The following is a 17,349-nucleotide window of genomic DNA, read 5'->3' on the forward strand; positions in this document are numbered from 1 at the left end:
GTCCAGACGCCCTTCCCTGTCTGTCTTTCTTTTTGTCCTCTCGAAGCTTGTTTCTTGCAGATTTTCAGATTCAATACTTCATTTTTGTGCAAAATTACTGAGCAATTACACCGGAAGCCTTGGTTGTTCAAGTACCAAGTATATGCAAGAGCGGATAGTCATACCATGTTCCTTACATTGTTCTTCAGTTGCTCAATTGAGCTTTATGGTTACTTGCTTGATCCTATTCTGGGTTTTGTTAATTTCTGCTTTGACAATGGTTATATTGAAGGGTTACAGGATAGAGATGTGAATCGGAACCAGAATCGGTTCGGATTTCAGTTCCGATTCACATCTCTATTACAGGATAGGCTCTGTCCTCATATAGGACACCCTTTTCAGTTTTAGTCTGTCTCCACCTGCTGGAAAGGAGGCTCAACCCACGGTCTGGACTGATCCGTGGTACTACAGGAACGAAAATTAACAGGTAAGAACTAATTTTCCTTTGGTTGTTCCCTCTTCACTCAGGCAAACCAGTCCACAACAGTGGGTTATGCACTCTGACCAGCAGGTGGAAATGGAGAACAACTTGCTGACATCCCTCTCATATAGCTCGCCACAGACATCAGCCAGCCAGTATTTCTCTGTCTGCAGCGATTGGTGGACATGCATCCTAGTTTGTGGCGGCCTGCCAGGATTGAACAGGCTGTCCTGACCTCCTGTGGTGATACCATTTCCTCCCTCCCTCTCTCATTTGAGTGTCTAATATGTCAGGACAGGAGTGAGGTGAAGGCTGGTACCCTAACCCCTCCTCCTGACAGAGGGGAGAGTTCCTGTAGAGAGTGTGTGGTGTAGGGTAAGGGAGCCTTGGGCTCAGCCCTGTTGATTTCTCTCTGCCTCTTCTGTCTGTTTTGTCCTCCTCTCCTTTGTCTGATCCCTGGCCTGGTGTTTCTCTGCTGTTCTGCCTTACCAGTCTTCAGCGCAGCAAATAAACCTTAAAATAAAAAAAGAAAAACCTCTGCAGCAACCAGAGTTTTGCTGCTGCGATCGCACACAGAGCAGGGCCAGGGATAAAGGACCGCGTTGGGCCATATTGAGTGCCGGGGGTGAGCTGCTGCTACTTTTAAGCTGGCTGAAGTGCCATGGCAGGAAAACCATGCAGCAGGTGCCATTTTGCAGATGTAGTAGTACTGCTGAGGCGCGCACAGTGGAGAGATAGCATCAGGAGAGTAGCATGGGAAAAGCTGTGTGTCTGCTCTGCCTGTCATATGAGGGTGATTAGCCCCAGGAGACTGCTAAGCAATTGCCAGAAATGTGTGGAGGCTCAAGGGGATGTCTCTGCAGGGAAATTTGTCTCTGTAGGGACTTCAGGAGCTCCATCTTTGACTCAGGAGGGAAGTGTCCACAGCTCCTCCTGGGGGATGTGTGGAGTCTGTCCTGCTGCTTCTCCTGCCAATTCCCATGGAGGTGAGCTCGGAATGGATCTTTCCACCGTGTCATGGGTGGAATTTTTGTAAAGGACTGCAGGCCTTTTATAAAGGGCAGGAAGGGCCTTAGGAGGAATCTTGGGAACGCCTGCATCAGTGGTCTCCCTCCTCAGTCACAGAAGAGGCCAAAAGGAGGATTCGTCTCCCCCCCCCTTCCAGGCGAGTAAAGCGGAGAAGGGCTCAGCATGCTGGAGGAGAAGGAGAGGACACAGATCCTTCAGGAGGCTCCTGGGAAGAGTCTGGATCCTCGATGGGAGATCCCGATGAAGCAATTTTGGAGGAGGGGGAGATTTCTTCTGATGCAGAGCCACATAGGACAATGCTTTGGCTTTTTCACAGAGAAGAGATGACTGGCTTGATTTTACAGACCCTGAAGGCCCTTGATTGTGAGGAGGCCTTGCCTGCAGTGGCTCAGGATCTGAAGAAGAATCCTGTGATGGTTAGTTTGCAAAAGGCGTCATGGTTTTTTCTTCTGCGCAAGGCTATTCAGGAATTAATAGATTTTGTAATGGAGTTCTCCTGAGGCTAATTTTAAAGGAGTTTGCTCGTTAGCAGGTTCATACCCTATAGATCCTAAAGTTAGGGAGTAGCTCCAGTTTCCCAAGGTGGCCACCCTGGTCTGTGCGGTGACAAAACGTACCACCATTCTGGTGGCAGGAAATGCGGCATTAAAAGATGCCCAGGGGAACTTCCGGGCGCCACCCCCTTTTAAACCCTTTTTTCATAAAGTCTCTGCATAGCCATCAGGATTTTGCATTATTATCATCAAGCGACATCCATACTGTTTCTTGGCTTAGTATGTCCACGAGGACGGCGCAAAAGGAAAGAGAAAGCAAGAATGGTCAGCTCTGATCAAGACATGGCGGCGAACATGCCCCTTGAGCAGGCCCGATGGGACATGACAGTGATAATAAGAGAAGATTCAGTGGGAATCATCGCAGCAGTGGAGGGCAAATTAGATAAGTTAAATGCCTCCGATATCGCTATAGACTCTAAGCTATCTGACTTCGCCAAATGTTTTTCAGAAATCGAAGGCAGCATGCATGATAACACGCTCAAGATACAAACTCTTGACTGACCAGTTGAAGGCCTAGAGAGGGCAGTTCAGGTGGCTCAAGGTAAAATCAACAATTTGGACAATTGTAGTCGCTGCAATAACTTAAAAATTCTTGGCATCTCGGAAAATGTCCCTGATTCACAGCTGCTAGATCTCATGTCTGAACTACATTTGTCTGATAGATCTCCGCTGATCCGTTTTGAGCAAGCCCACAGGATCGGTGTTCGGATGACGCGGACGCTAAGCCTCGGCCTATTATAATCAAGGTGTTGGATTATGCAGATAAAAGATTTTATCCTCCTACCGTGAAAACAAGAACCTACAGCATGATGGCAAATGAATTCTGATCGTCAATGACTACTCAGCCAGGGTGATGGCAAAAAGGTATGAAATGGCGCTATTTTGTGGCTATCTTATAAAAAAGAAGGTGCGGTTCGCTTTGTCCTTTCCCACTATTCTCGCTTCTCTCGGGATGGACAAGCTCAAAAGTTTGAGACTGCGGGTGCGGCAAAGTGGTTCCTGGACCTCAAGGATCCTTCATGGTTGGACGAATAAATTGCAATAGGTGTGTTTTTTGGGCTTTTTTCCAGGAGGACTTAGTTCTGATCCCTAAATATAGATGAGCCCTTATAACAAAGGGTGTCCTTTTTGGTTTTGAAATTTCAGCACCACTAAATAGATGGCCAGACATGTTTAGGAGGCCACTGAAGATATTTTTTCAGTCAACATTTTGTTTCAAGCAGGGGGGTCCTGCTGGCGGCTCTTGTTCTACAAGCTTCAGTTCATCACTTTTACGGGTTGTTGATTATGCGATGGATGGCCTTTTCATGCCATTGTTGAGTGTATATATACAAGACTCTAGGAATTGGGTTCCAGTTTCGTTAAATGTGGGGCTTTTTCTCCTATCAAAACTTCCAGGGGACATGTATTTAATTTATGGCCCATGCTTGTTCGTATGATCTTAATACGCAGCATGCCTACTGGTTTGGGTGCGATTGTACGTTTTATGTTTAAGTCGGCCTAATTGAACTTCATGTTTGTTACTATTTTTTCTATAGGTTGAAAGGGTACGATGGACAGAGTTTTGGGGGGTAGTGCCCGAATGCATCTGTTGAATGGGGTCTGTGAGTAGAGTGATTGAGGTGATTGTGTGAGTGTGCTTGGTGTGCAAGGTGGGAAGTTGAGAGCCTTTCACCGGAGGCTTTGGTACGCTGTTCAGAGTGTAAATGGTTGTGGGATAGGGGAAATGCGGGGGGGGGGGGGGGGGGGGGGGGGGAGCTAGGACAGTTGGGTGGGGAGAGGAGTAAGAGGAGATCAACTGTCTGGGATATGCAGATTCTGCTTAAAAGAAGGGGAAGAGTGTTTAAGCTGGGGCACACTCTTTCTTTGTTTTTTCTCTATCTGGTGTGAGTGGCTGTATCACTTTTTTTTTTATGGTTGATACCATAATATCTTGGAATATGGCAGATATTGGCTCTCCTATTAAATGTATAAAAGTTTTAACATCATTGTGACAACTGCATGCTTTCATAGCACTGGAAACTCATTTATCTCCTGTATAACATACTAAGTTAAAGAGAGATTGGGTTGGGGCTTGTTCTGCCGCTTCTGCCTCCAACACTAGGAAAGCAGGAGTGGCCATTCTTCTCCATAAATCTTTGGCCTTTAAGACATAAAGGGTTTTGATAGATGAGGATGGTAAATATGTCATTTTATCAAATTCTGGGAGAACATATTGGATTATGCTCGGTGTATGCACCTAATATCTATAACCACAAATTATTTTCCAAACTAGTAAATCTTCTATCGAAATTGGGCGACATTCTGCTGATTGTAGGGGGGGGGGACTTTAATTGTGTAGCTGACCCAATATTAGACAGGGACAGCACTGTTTCAGGCATTTCTCTGGACTAGAATAAAGGCATTCCCTTCCTGACCACTATGTTGGAATTATTAGATATCTGGCAAGTGCTGCACACCGGAGAACGTACTTATACACACATTTCCAGAGCCCATCTCTGTCAAAGTAGACTAGATTATATGCTAACCTCTGAAAAAGTTTTTTCCAAAATTCAGAAGATTGATATTAGAAATTTTACTATCTCAGACTATGCACCTGTTATTCTCTAGTATACATTTGCTAGGAAGGACTCTACTTACAGATGGCATATGCCTTCTCATCTGGTGGGCTCTGATGAATTTAAAAGCTATATGCGTGATAAATGGGAAGCCTATAATCGTAACAATTCCCAGCATGCAGATGCACCTCAGCTTTTCTGGGAAACTGCCAAAGCAGTGATAAGAGGTGAGATTATTTCATATGCCATTTTTAAGAAGCGTCAGATGCATAAAGACCTGCTTTGCTTAACTAAGCAATTAGATGGGGCTAGACAGAAATTGGCAAGGGAGTTAAATGAGGCTAATAGACTGACTTTTTTGGCTCTCCAAACTCAGGTGGCAACTCTGATTCATCAAAAGGCAATTCGATCTCTGATGTATCAGAAGCACCATTTCTTTTCGTTTTGGGAATAAGATTAGATGGAGCCTGGCCAAGCTTATCTAAGCGGCAGAGGATTCTCACTTTATACCATGTTTGAAGAATGAAAACGGCCAACTTGTTCAATTTAATAAGGAGATATGTGAGACTCTTCGACAATTTTACGCTACATTGTATGCCAAGGGAGCCTCTGCTTCACTTACTTGGGAGGACTTTTGTGTGTCAGTGAAAAGTCTAAGTTACAGCTATCTCAGCCTATTAAGGAGGAGGAAGAACACAAGTTATTGGAGAGCTAAAATGTCTTAAGACTGCTGGTCCAAATAGATTCACTTCTGAAGTTTTAAAACTTTTAATGTGACTCAGCCCCTGACGGATTTATATAATAACATGATACAATCTAGTACAATTCCTCCCTCTGTGTGATGCAGTTATAGTGGTGCTTCCCAAAAAGGTTGTGACCCTACCAGTCCAGCTGCCTACTGGCCAATTTCCCTTCTTAATACTGATGATAAAATTTATGCCAAGATTTTGACAAATCGGCTTTCTGCTTTACTCCCTCAAAATTGTTTCCATAGATCAATTGGGGTTTGTTTGGAGATGCACAGTTGCTCGAAATGTCCGGCGCATGTTGGCACAGTCAAACAATTCAGATCAAGCCCGTTCTCATTAGCTTCAATATTGAAAAGGCATTTGGTCAGCTGTCCTGTCATTTGTTTTTGATGTTTTGGTGCATTACAGTTTTCCGGAAACCTTTTGGAACATGCTGCCTATTTTATATCAAAGTCCAAGAGCAGTGATCATTGCCAATGGGGTGTTATCTGATTATTTATTTCTTAAAGCATGGTACACGTCAGGGCTGTCCTCCCCGTTTTTATTCATTTTATGCATGGAGCCCTTAGCATTTAGGATACATCATGACCCTTCTTTTAAAGGCATACAATGTGGGGGCTGTGAGGTTAAGCTGGCCCTATTTGCTGATGACTTGTTAGTAGCTTTGGGTGATCCTCTACACTCATTAAGGCCTTTGTTATCTCTATTAAATTACTTTGCCAAAATCTCAGTGTTGAAGCTAAATAACTATAAATCTTTAGTGTTGGATTTGTTGGGGGAGTTGCGACATACGTGTCAAAGGGAATTTCCTTTAGGATGGGCTGAAGAGAAAATTACGTATTTAGGCCTACAGGTCCCTCGGGACCTCTCAAAATTATACCATCTTAATATTACCCCCTTACTGACTCACACTAAATGGTTGCTGGAGAGCTGGAGGTTTCTTTCATTGTCATGGTTTGGAAGGGTTCAATTGGTTAAGATGGTCTTTTTACCAAAATGGCTATATATTTTACAAACCTTACCCATTTGGCTCGCAAAAAAAAAAAAAAAGTGCTACTTTGGAATACTCTAATCTCCCAATTCATTTGGAACAACAAAAGAGCGTGTATGAAATTGACCCAAATGCAATTGGGGATGTGGGATTGGGGGTCTTAGGGTTCCCAATCTTCGGGTTTATAATGTGGCATGTCTCCTTCAGGTAGCTCATGACTGGCTCAGCAGGACAAGCATGGTGACGGATGTGATAATGGATGACAGCCTGTTTCATCCTTTCGGGGTTAAGTTTCTTTTACATGGTGGTAAACGAGCAGTGCCCCCCAGAAGAGGCATCTTGGTCCATTAACTGGCTGGAAGCCTGAGCAATTCGGCTAACCTTATTGCGGTTCAAGGCTCGGTTGGTAGAAAAACGATGAAAGTAATATTGGACAACGGAACAGCGGTGGCCTATATAATTCATTAAGGGGGGGGGGGACTTGCTGAGTGAGGGACCACTCAGGAAGTCTCTCAGGAAATGGACCTTCTTCTTTCATGGGCGGAACAGCATTTACTAGCATTGTCAGCTTCTCATATAGCAGGAGTCGACAAAGTGCATGCGGATTATCTCAGTTATCACAAGTTGGATCCAGGAGAATGGGAATTGGTTCAGTCCTGTCCACAGTAAAAGTTGCTCTATGTGTTTGCACCATGACCGGTCGATTAATTGGCTGTGCAGGCCATTGTATGCAGATCTCTATCGTCTTCTGGCAGAAGATCCATGGCAGCTCCCATTGCTTGGGGGGTGGGAGGGCTCATGCGGCAGGGTCCAGTATTTCACAACAATTTGGATTGGTTTTGTCTTACGGTTTGGACCTTGAGATGGCTCAGCTGTTGAACTGGGGGTATTCAGGACTAGTGGTGGAAACTCTTGCGTGCGAGAGAGTTTTCCACCTCTTTGGCCTTTATCTGGGTCTGGCAGGTCTTTGAACATTGGTGTCAGAACTGCTCTTGTCTTCCTGTTTCATCATCTATTCCTTTGATCTTGGAGTTTTTGTAGGAAGGTCTGCGTAAAGGTTTGTCTTTGAACATACTCAAGGTGCAGGTTGCTGCCATAGCATGTTACCGGGGATGCATTAGTGGAGGCCCCTTTCTTCACATCCAGATGTGTCTAGATTTCTGATGTGTGTGAAGCACCTTAGATCCCCCTTGTGTTTCCCACTACCTTTTTGAGATCTGAATCTGGTTCTCTCCTTTTTGGTGGGGTATTTCCTTGCAGTTGTTGACACTGAAGGCCATGTTTCTGGTTGCTATTTGTTTGGTGAGGCGGATTTCAGAATTAGAAACTTTGTCTGTAGAGAACCCTTTCTGGTTATAATACCAGATAGGGTCCAGTTAAGGACAATACTTGCCTTTCTTCCAAAGGTGGATTCAGATTTCCATTTGAATCAAGTTGATTTTTCTATCTTCCTTGAATAGGGATTTGGATGGACAGGAATTCAGGAAACTGCAGCTTTTGGATGTGCAGCGGCATTTATTGCGTTATCTGGAGGTTATCAATGTCTTCTATAAGATGGATCGGCTTTCTCCTTCACTGTGGGGTGAAGAAGGGAGGGGGAGGCAGCCTCTCGTACCAAGGTGGCTCTTTGGATTAAGGAGTTGGTGACAACTGGGAAACCTCTTGCAAAACAGATAAGAGCACATTTGACTCAGACACAGGTGGTTTCCTGGGTGGAATTGCAAATTGCTTTCTCAGGCGGAGATCTGAGGAGCGGTGATATGGTCTTCCTTGCATACATATGCCAGATACTATTGGTTAGATCTGGCTGGGCGGGAGGATTCGCCATTTTCTAGGGCAGTGCTGCTTGGACCTCAGGCATCCTCCCGCCCTTCTGGAGAGTATCTTTGGTACATCCCACTGGTGTGGACTGGCTTGCCCGAATGAAGAGAGAAGTGAAATTACTTCTTACCTGATAATTTCCTTCCCTTGAAATAGGGCAAGCCAGTCCGCCATCCCACCCTGGGCTGCCTTGAGGCGGTTGACAGTCTTCTGTTGGGTGAGATCCTTAAGGAATGTATGGTATAGCAAGGATCTCGGAAGCGCATGGAATTGCACTGTACCTGGTAAGTGCGTTTTCTTCTACAATATTCGTCTTACAGTTTTCTTATATGATTATTGTTGGCGGAGCTGAGTCCAGTGTTTCCATTATGTTTGTTAAAAAAAAAAAAAAAAAAAAAATGTTGAATTATTATATAATGGAAGAATATTCTATTTCGAGCAGTGATTATTGGAGGATGCAATAACGATTAGGTGATTTAGTGTCCACAATTGGCTTTTGAAGAAAAATACTGACTGGTTGATCTCAGTGGTGAGCTCTATGAGAGGGATGTCAGTGAGTCGTCATTCTCGGTCTCTGCCTGCTGGTCAGAGTGCACAACCCACTGGTGTGGACTGGCTTGCCTTACTTTGAGGAAAATAAATTATCAGGAAAGAAGTAATTTCACCTTACTTTTTCAAAGAGTACAAAGACTAGGGGACACAATGAAGTTACTAGGTGATACATTTAAAACTAATAAGAGAAAATATTTTTTTTACTAAGTTTATAATTAAGCTCTGGAATTTGTTGCCAGGGTATGTGGTGAAAGCTATTAGTGTAGCTGCATTTAAAAAAGGTTTGGTCAAGTTCCTGGAGAAAATGTCCATTAAACATTATTGATCCTGCCAGGCACTTGTGATCTGGATTGACCACTGTTGAAAACAGGATGCTGGGCTTGATGGACCTTTGGTCTGACCCTGTATGGCAAATCTTATTAGGCAAGTCCCATGGGGTGTGACTGAACTGTTAGGGCCTGGAAAATGTTTTGGTGCCTAAAGCTCAGTCCTAATGAAATTTTACCTGATCTTGGTCTGATGGGATGTGGTGGAGATGATGTGTTAGTATTTAGGATATTGGCCCAGGTGGGTTATACTGCTAGTTGCTTAAGACCCCTTGTCTTAAGTTGCACCTTGCAGTGAGGAGTAGTGAGAGAGCTGGGAATGGTTTGTGATATGGGGCCCCATAAGTCTCTCACACAGGATACTCCTGCAGAGATGGAATACAAGTTCCATTGGAAGATTAATGATAACATGAATTGTTTCTTATATCGCCTACACTCCACTCTGTAAAATGATTTGGCAATGGGATTTAATTTTAAAGCATGTCCAAGTTCGATTCGTTTTTCTGTCCTGTTTGTCACTTAAGCTTTTAGGGGTAAATCTAGTTCCATTCATGACAAGTAATAATAATTGTGTGTAATGTGTCTCCTCTTTGTTTTAAAGTGGAGACTGATGATCTTCAGGAGAAGCAGCGGGTGGACCTGAGTGTGAAGCCGCTTGACGAGGTGGTGAATGTGATGCATCTGGACTCTTTCCTCCATGAGCATCCTACAGTGATCCACTTTGACTTGAGCCAAAAGGTGAAGGACATGGCTAAGCAGATTCACACCTTCAGACAGAGCCACATCTTCCAGCTGTGCTGGGAAAGGGAAGCCCGAAGCAAGCTGGAGGAGATAGAGGATATTTATGAAGGGATCCAGAAGAAAGAGTTGAACCTAGAAGAGCTAGAACAAGAACTGTTCTGTACATGTGTGAGGAAATATGAAGCTCTTTATGAGGACCTAAAATCTGGCAGGCTGACATTTGCAGTGGTAGATGACATATTCAGAGACTACAAAGATCGCTATGAGGAGCTGAGGAAGGACTTCCAAATCATGAGCCAACTGCAGGCTGGAAACCAGAGAGAATGGATAGATTCTCGTCTCCTACAAATCCAACAGTACCATCAGCTCCACCTGGCCATTGATTCCGCTAAGGTCATTGCGCAGGTCAGGGATGACTTCAGGCTCTCAGGCAACTTCAACATCCTCCAGACCTTCTTACATTTTGTAAGTATTTTGCACTCAGTTTGTAGCACCAACTTGACTTTTTTTTTTTTTTTGGAGGAGGTCTGCAGATTGGGTTACCTTCATCATTTTTACTAAGCATAAATACTTTTTATAGACAATAAAATTTATTGAAATATGAAGTCCTGCAAATCAGAGAGAGCAGACTCCATTCTGGCCTCCGGAGTTTATAGAAGACAGGGTGGGCAGACCTGCAAGAGATGCCCAGTGGAATATTTTTACATTTTGGTCATAGAATATTTCTGTTCAGTAAACATGCATGCTTCTACTTGTACATACATGCCCTCACTCTGGCTCTAGTCTTCGGTGAAAAGATATTATCCCAGGACAAGCAGGATGATAGTCCTCACATATGGGTGACATCACTGGACGGAGCCCTGTCACGGAAAACTTTGTCAGTTTCTAGAAACGTTTGACTGGCACACTGCGCATGCCCAGCATGCCATGATCCCTCGAGCCACAGGGGTCTCCCTTCAGTCTTTGTTTTTCCGCGATGCAGGAGCCCTGTGTGAGTTTCCTCACACAAGTATTTAGAGAAAAAGTTTAAAAATTTCTCAATTCACCCCTTCATAGGGGTCTCCCTGTCTCCAGCGGCCAGTGAGTACTTGTTTTTTCCCATTTGATTACGGTTAAACAGATTTTTCTGTCAGGTCATCGGCTATCCGGCCTTCATAATGGCAGTGGTTTTATCCGCCAGGCAGTCAAAGACGCTCTCCGAGACCTTCAACCATCGGGGCCGATGCCCATGCTGGCGCCAGACCTTTCAGTCTTCGCACCAATACTCTCGAAGTTCAATGCCCTCATCGGTGCTCTTCCAATACAACCAACGACACTAAAAATACCGATTCCCGTTGATGATGACAATGCCTCCGGGGCTTCTCTGATGCCCAAACCTGTACCAGGACCATCTGGAATTTCTCGGCTGAGAATTCCGGTGTCTCCATAGATGCCATTTTTTCTCCGTCGATGCCACCGCAGAAACCATCGATGACATTGATGCCTTTGCGATACCCACACTACTCCTTCACGACGTCCTTCATCAGACACCAGGGATGAGGGAGACACCGATTTCTTCATCAGAAGTTATACTGTCTGAGCCATCCCCACTTGAAGAAAGAAGGAAGTCACCACCAGAGGACCTCTCCTCAAATTTTGTAAAGGAGATGGCTGATACCATTCCTTTCCAGCTAGTGGCAGACGAGGACACGAGGCAAAAGACCTTGAAGGTTTTGCAATTTGTGGATCCTCCTGAGGAAGTTTTAGCAGTACTGGTCCATGAAGACCTGGTTGACCTACAACATAGGCTGTGGGAACACCCTTGTTCAATCCTACCAGTGAACAAGAGGATGGATGCCACCTACCTAGTACAACATATACCAGGTTACCAAAAGCCCCAACTCCCACACCAATCTGTGGTGGTAGAATCCGCCCAGAAGTGAAAGAGGATCCGTCAACACTCCTCTACACCTCCTGGCAAGGAACAAAAGTTTTTAGATAGTCTTGGCAGGAAGGTTTTCCAAGGTTCAATGCTTGTCTCCAGGATTGTGTCATGTCAATTATATATGACTCAGTATCCACATAATCTATGGAAGCAGATGCAACAACTATCTTTGAGTCCTTACCTCAGCAATATCAAGACTCGGTAAATAACATTATATACAAAGGTCTAGAAGCAGGCAAGCATGAAGTCCGTGAAGCCTATGATAGTTTTGAAACCTTGTCCAGGATGGCTGCAACGGGAATTAGTGCCTGTAGGTGGGCCTGGCTGAAGGCCTCTGACCTCAGGCCTGAGGTTCAGGAAAAGTTAGATCTGCCTTGTGCTGGTGACAACCATTTTGCGGGAAAGGTTCAAGATGCAGTGGCACAACTAAAAGAACATTCTGAAACTCTGCGCCAACTCTCCGCTGTTCCAACAGAAACGCCCTTTTCTGTACGTAGAACAGTGAGAGAGGACACCAGGAAACCCTATTACAGGCCACGAAGGTATTATCCACCAGCACCCCATGGTAGGGCATCCAGACCAGCACAGAGAAGTCAACTAGGCAATCAAGAGCTTCTAGGCCTCAACCTCCACCTCAGACAGGCCCTGCATCAGGATTTTGAGAACCTGCCAGAGGACAGCAGCCACTCCACCAACCCGATCCCAGATCTACCAATGGGAGGTTGGGTCTCTTTCTTTCAAATCAATTGGTCAAACATCACAACAGATCAATGGGTACTATCCATTATAACACAAGGTTACCAACTGGATTTTCTCACAGTACCAAAAGACTCTCCACCAAAGTCTCTTTGGATACGCAAAGATCATATCACTCTCCTGCAAACAGAATTATCCATCCTCCTGAGAGCCAGGGCCGTGGAACCAGTTCCCCGACCTCAGCAGGGCAGAGGATTCTACTCCCGCTATTTCCTCATGTCAAAGAAAACAGGAGGCCTATGTCCCATCTTAGACCTCCGAAATCTCAACAAATTTCTACGGAAAGAAAAATTCAGAATGGTCTCCTTAGGCACCATGCTTCCCCTTCTTCAAGCAGGAGATTGGCTCTGTTCTCTGGATCTGCAAGACGCTTACGCTCACATACCAATATTCCCTCCTCATCGAAAGTTCCTACGTTTCCTGGTGGGTCATCAACACTTTCAATACTGGGTCCTGCCATTCGGACTTACCTCAGCACCCCGAGTATTCACAAATTGCCTAGTGGTGGCAGCGGCCTATTTGCACAAGGAAAGCATACACGTCTTTCCTTACCTGGATGACTGGCTCATCAAAAGCCAGTCAAAACAAGGAGCTCTCAACTCTCTCAGGCTCACAATCAATCTGCTCCACTCATTGGGATTCCTAATCAATTACCAAAAATTCCACTTCATACCATCTCGCCTACTGCAGTTCATCGGAGCAGAGTTAAACACCACAATATCAAGAGCCTTCCTCCCAGAGGACCGCGCAGACACACACTCCACATTTGCAAAATCTCTGCACGTGAAGAAACATGCGACAGTCCATCAGTTTCTAACTCTGCTCTGCCACATGGCCTCCACTGTCGATGTCACTCCTATGGCCAGATTAGCCATGAGAATAACCCAATGAACATTAAGATCACAGTGGATACAAGCCATTCAACCACTGTCGTCTCCAATTCAAATAACCCACCAACTATTTATTTATTTATTTAAAACCTTTTATATACCAGTGTTAGTGTGTACATCACATCGGTTTACATCTTAACAAAATGTTTGGAAATTACATTTCAACAAGGGTACAAAATAGTGGGGCAGGGTGCACGCATAAAGAAAGGCATAGAAAATAAACAGCGCAACTAGCGAGAGGTTCTTAATATATGTGACTATTGGTATATATCATGCTAAGTGACATGAATAATTGTATGCTATTAAATACATTATGTACAAGGGTGCATATAAACATATAGTACAATGGTAGTAGTGAAGGTGTCAGATAATGGAATTAACAGAGGTAGATAGAAGTAGGGAGAGATGGTTAGTCAGGAAATGCCTGTCTAAACAACCATGTTTTTAGTTTTTTTCTAAATTTGAAATGACAGGATTCGAGATGGAGTGTTGAAGGCAGGGAGTTCCAATGCGATGGGCCTGCGATCGTGAGAGCATGTTCTCTTGTGGTGGATAGGTGTGCTATTTTTAGGGAGGGCACATGAAGGGTTCCTTTGTTGGTTGTTCTAGTGGGACGATTCGGGTTAGCAGAGGTGAAAGGATGGTCGAGCCAGTTGGAGTGGTGGGAGAAAATGGCGTTATGGGTAATTGTGAGAGTTTTGTAGAGAATACGAGAAGGCTCTCTGATCGAACCTCTGGTGGGCGAACACGAACAACTTGCGCACAGGCCTACCCTTCCAACAACCAGTTCTGCAAGTAACTTTAACTACAGATGCATCCACCTTAGGTTGGGGAGCACACATAGACAATCTCCAGACTCAGGGTACTTGGACAAAACTCGAAGCAACATTTCAAATCAATTTCCTGGAGCTTCGAGCTATACGTTATACTCTATATGCATTCAAGGGCTGCCTTTCACACAAGACTGTTCTGATACAAACAGACAACATGGTAGCCATGTGGTATTTGAACAAACAAAGAGGCACAGTCTCGTATCTCCTCTGCCAAGAAGCCGCACAGATTTGGGATTAGGCTCTGACACACTCCATGTTTCTCCGGGCCACTTATCTAGCAGGCATACACAATGTAGTTGCAGATCACCTCAGTCGTCAGTTCCATTCCCACAAATGGTCCCTGGATCCTTTGACGACCAGAATATTCCAACGCTGGGGCCAACCAACCTTAGACCTCTTTGCATCCGAACTGAATCGTAAAGTGGACAGATTCTGCTCCCTATACAAGCAGACCAACATGTTTGCCAGGGACGCCTTTGCTCGCTCCAGGAATTCAGGCCTTCTATACAAGGAATCCCCCGATTGGCCTCGACAAGTGTTGTTTCCCATACTTCTCGACCTTTCGATCAGAGAACCAATTCACCTGGGCACAGCTCCCACTCTCATAACTCAGGATCAGGGCAGGTTGTGCCATCCCAACTTTCAATCCCTATCTCTAACAGCCTGGATGTTGAAAGCTTGATCCTGCAACCACTCAATCTTTCAACTAATGTGTCTCAAGTGCTTATGGCTTCACGTAAGCCTTCGACACAAAAAACCTATCGTTCTAAGTGGAAAAGATTCACCATGTGGTGTGCACACAAAAGTATTGACCCCTTTTCCTGCCCCACATCATTTTTATTAGATTATCTCTGGCACCTTTCAGATTCTGGTCTCCAGACTACGCCGGTAAGGGTACATTTAAGTGCTATCTCAGCTTACCATAATACAGTAGGGGATGCACCAATATCAACGCAACCCCTTGTCGGTAGGTTTATGAGAGGTTTAATTCACCTTAAACCCCCGTTACGGCCACCAGTCCCAGAATGGGACGTTAATGTAGTTCTAACAAGACTCATGTGTTCTCCCTTTGAACCCATGGATTCCTGCAATATTAAATTTCTTACATGGAAGGTTCTCTTTCTAGTGGCTATTACATCTGCTAGAAGGGTTAGTGAGTTACAAGCACTTGTCACATACTCACCTTATTCAAGGTTCCTACATGACCGAGTGGTCCTCCGTACTCACCCAAAATTCCTTGAATCAGTCCATAGTCTTGCCCACATTCTTCCCAAGACCTCACTCTCACTAAGGTGTGAGAGTGTTTTGCTCACCTTGGACTGTAAACGTGCACTTGCGTATTACCTAGACCGCACTGCAATCCATAGGAAATCCACTCAACTCTGTTTCTTTTGATAAAAACAAACCGGATATGGCAGTAGGCAAACAAACATTCTCTAACTGGTTAGCAGATGGTATAGACTTCTGCTATGAAAAAGCAGGCCTTCCTCTCCAGGGACGAGTAAAGGCGCACTCAGAGCAATGTCAACCTCTTCACACCTTTGCAGCTCATTATTGTTTGGACAAGGAAGGACAACAAGATTCAGCCTACGGACAATCTGTCTTACAGAACTTGTTTCCAGCGTAATCCCAACTCCTTCCGCATCCAACCTGCTCTGATTTCAGACTGCCTCCCATTTTTTTTCAATAGTACACCAGTTGTTGTGCCCGTTGCACAAGTTATTTGCTGTTGGTCCAATACAAGAATGACTCAGCCTGTAGCTTGCTAATCACCCATATATGAGGGCTATCATCCTGCTTGTCCTGGGATAAAGCAAAATTGCTTACCTGTAATAGGTGTTATCCCAGGACAGCAGGATGTAGTCCTCACGAAACCCACCCGCCACCCCGCGGAGTTGGGTCCGATACGTTTTATTATTTTATTTTTGCTAATGCTTATTGCTACACACGAGACTGAAGGGAGACCCCTGTGGCTCGAGGGATCATGCCATGCTGGGCATGCTCAGTGGGCTCAGTGTGCCAGTCAAAAGTTTCTAGATACTTTGACAGAGAGTTTTCCGTGATAGGGCTCCGTCCAGTGACGTCACCCATATGTGAGGACTACATCCTGCTGTCCTGGGATAACACTTATTATAGGTAAGCAATTTTGCTTTACACCCTGTAACACCAAGACAGCGGATTCTCACTTCTTGTGGCTGCCTTTCTTTGCAGGCCGATGACTTTGAGTTCTTTAAGCAGCAGTCACTTTCCTGTATCAATGATGAGCTGATGCAAACAAAGCAAGAGCTGTTGGAGATCAGTGAGATGCGCCAGAGATGTCTGAAGGAGGTCACACGCAGGAAGGATTTCATTGTCTGGGTTACCGATGCTCTGAGAGGTAAAGAAACATAAGTTTGTCATTTGTGTTGAAGGCTTTTAGGGCTACTGCTTTTCCTTTCTATAGTGCTACTAGGCATAGGTAGCTAATCAAGATACATCCAGGGTTACAAATCCGGCCTTCTGATTGTCTGACAGCTCTTTACATGGCAGAGCAGGGAATGGCAAAAAATCCCTGTCTGTAACCACTGCTGCTGGAACAAAAAAATCTATTGCCAGTCCCAGATGGGCTTAGAACTGCTTGATCAGCACTTGTCCCTAGTGTGTAGCTGTATTATCACGCTCACCAATATCCTATTTCTTATAAAGTCTTGTTGAATTCACTTTTGAATTGATTCAGTGTTGTAGCCATAACTGCTGCTGACAGAATGTTGCATAAGTTTGCCAGTCTTTATGCAAAGAGTCCTATGGAGGTGGCGAAATCGATCACCCTTTAGCCTTTCATTTTCATTTCATTGTATTCCTTGTTTTATTTGTAACTACTTCAGTAGTAAAACATCAGCTCTGAGATCCCTGCTTTGGACACCCATCCTCAATCTTAAAATATTGAAAAGGCTACAAATGAGGTGGGTGTGTGCGGTGGTGGGGAGTCACTAGACTTAATAAAGGAGACATATAGGCTTAGTAAACACCAAGTAAACTTTATTGATAAAAAAAATGCCTGACTCAGGCCGAGTTTCGCTCAATTCTGAGCTGCTTCAGGGGCTATAACTGTACTGTTATATTGTGGAAGTCACATTGTTGTGATCATAAGTGCAGTTTGACAGCAATGATCACGGAGGCACGTTG

At 44.6% G+C, this 17,349-nt stretch overlaps 1 protein-coding gene across 2 annotated transcripts in view; it reads left to right on the forward strand.

The window, feature by feature from the left end:
* Positions 1-17,349, forward strand: part of RNF213 (ring finger protein 213) — a 413,312-nt gene that overhangs the window by 163,648 nt on the left and 232,315 nt on the right. For both annotated transcript variants that reach the window (XM_029599190.1, XM_029599191.1), the window contains exons 19-20: positions 9,642-10,246; positions 16,396-16,561. In XM_029599190.1, coding sequence (XP_029455050.1) covers positions 9,642-10,246; positions 16,396-16,561 — 771 coding nt within the window. The remainder of the gene's footprint in view (positions 1-9,641; positions 10,247-16,395; positions 16,562-17,349) is intronic.

The sequence above is a fragment of the Rhinatrema bivittatum genome, chromosome 4, assembly GCF_901001135.1.
Source record: "Rhinatrema bivittatum chromosome 4, aRhiBiv1.1, whole genome shotgun sequence".
Classification (NCBI taxonomy): domain Eukaryota; kingdom Metazoa; phylum Chordata; class Amphibia; order Gymnophiona; family Rhinatrematidae; genus Rhinatrema; species Rhinatrema bivittatum.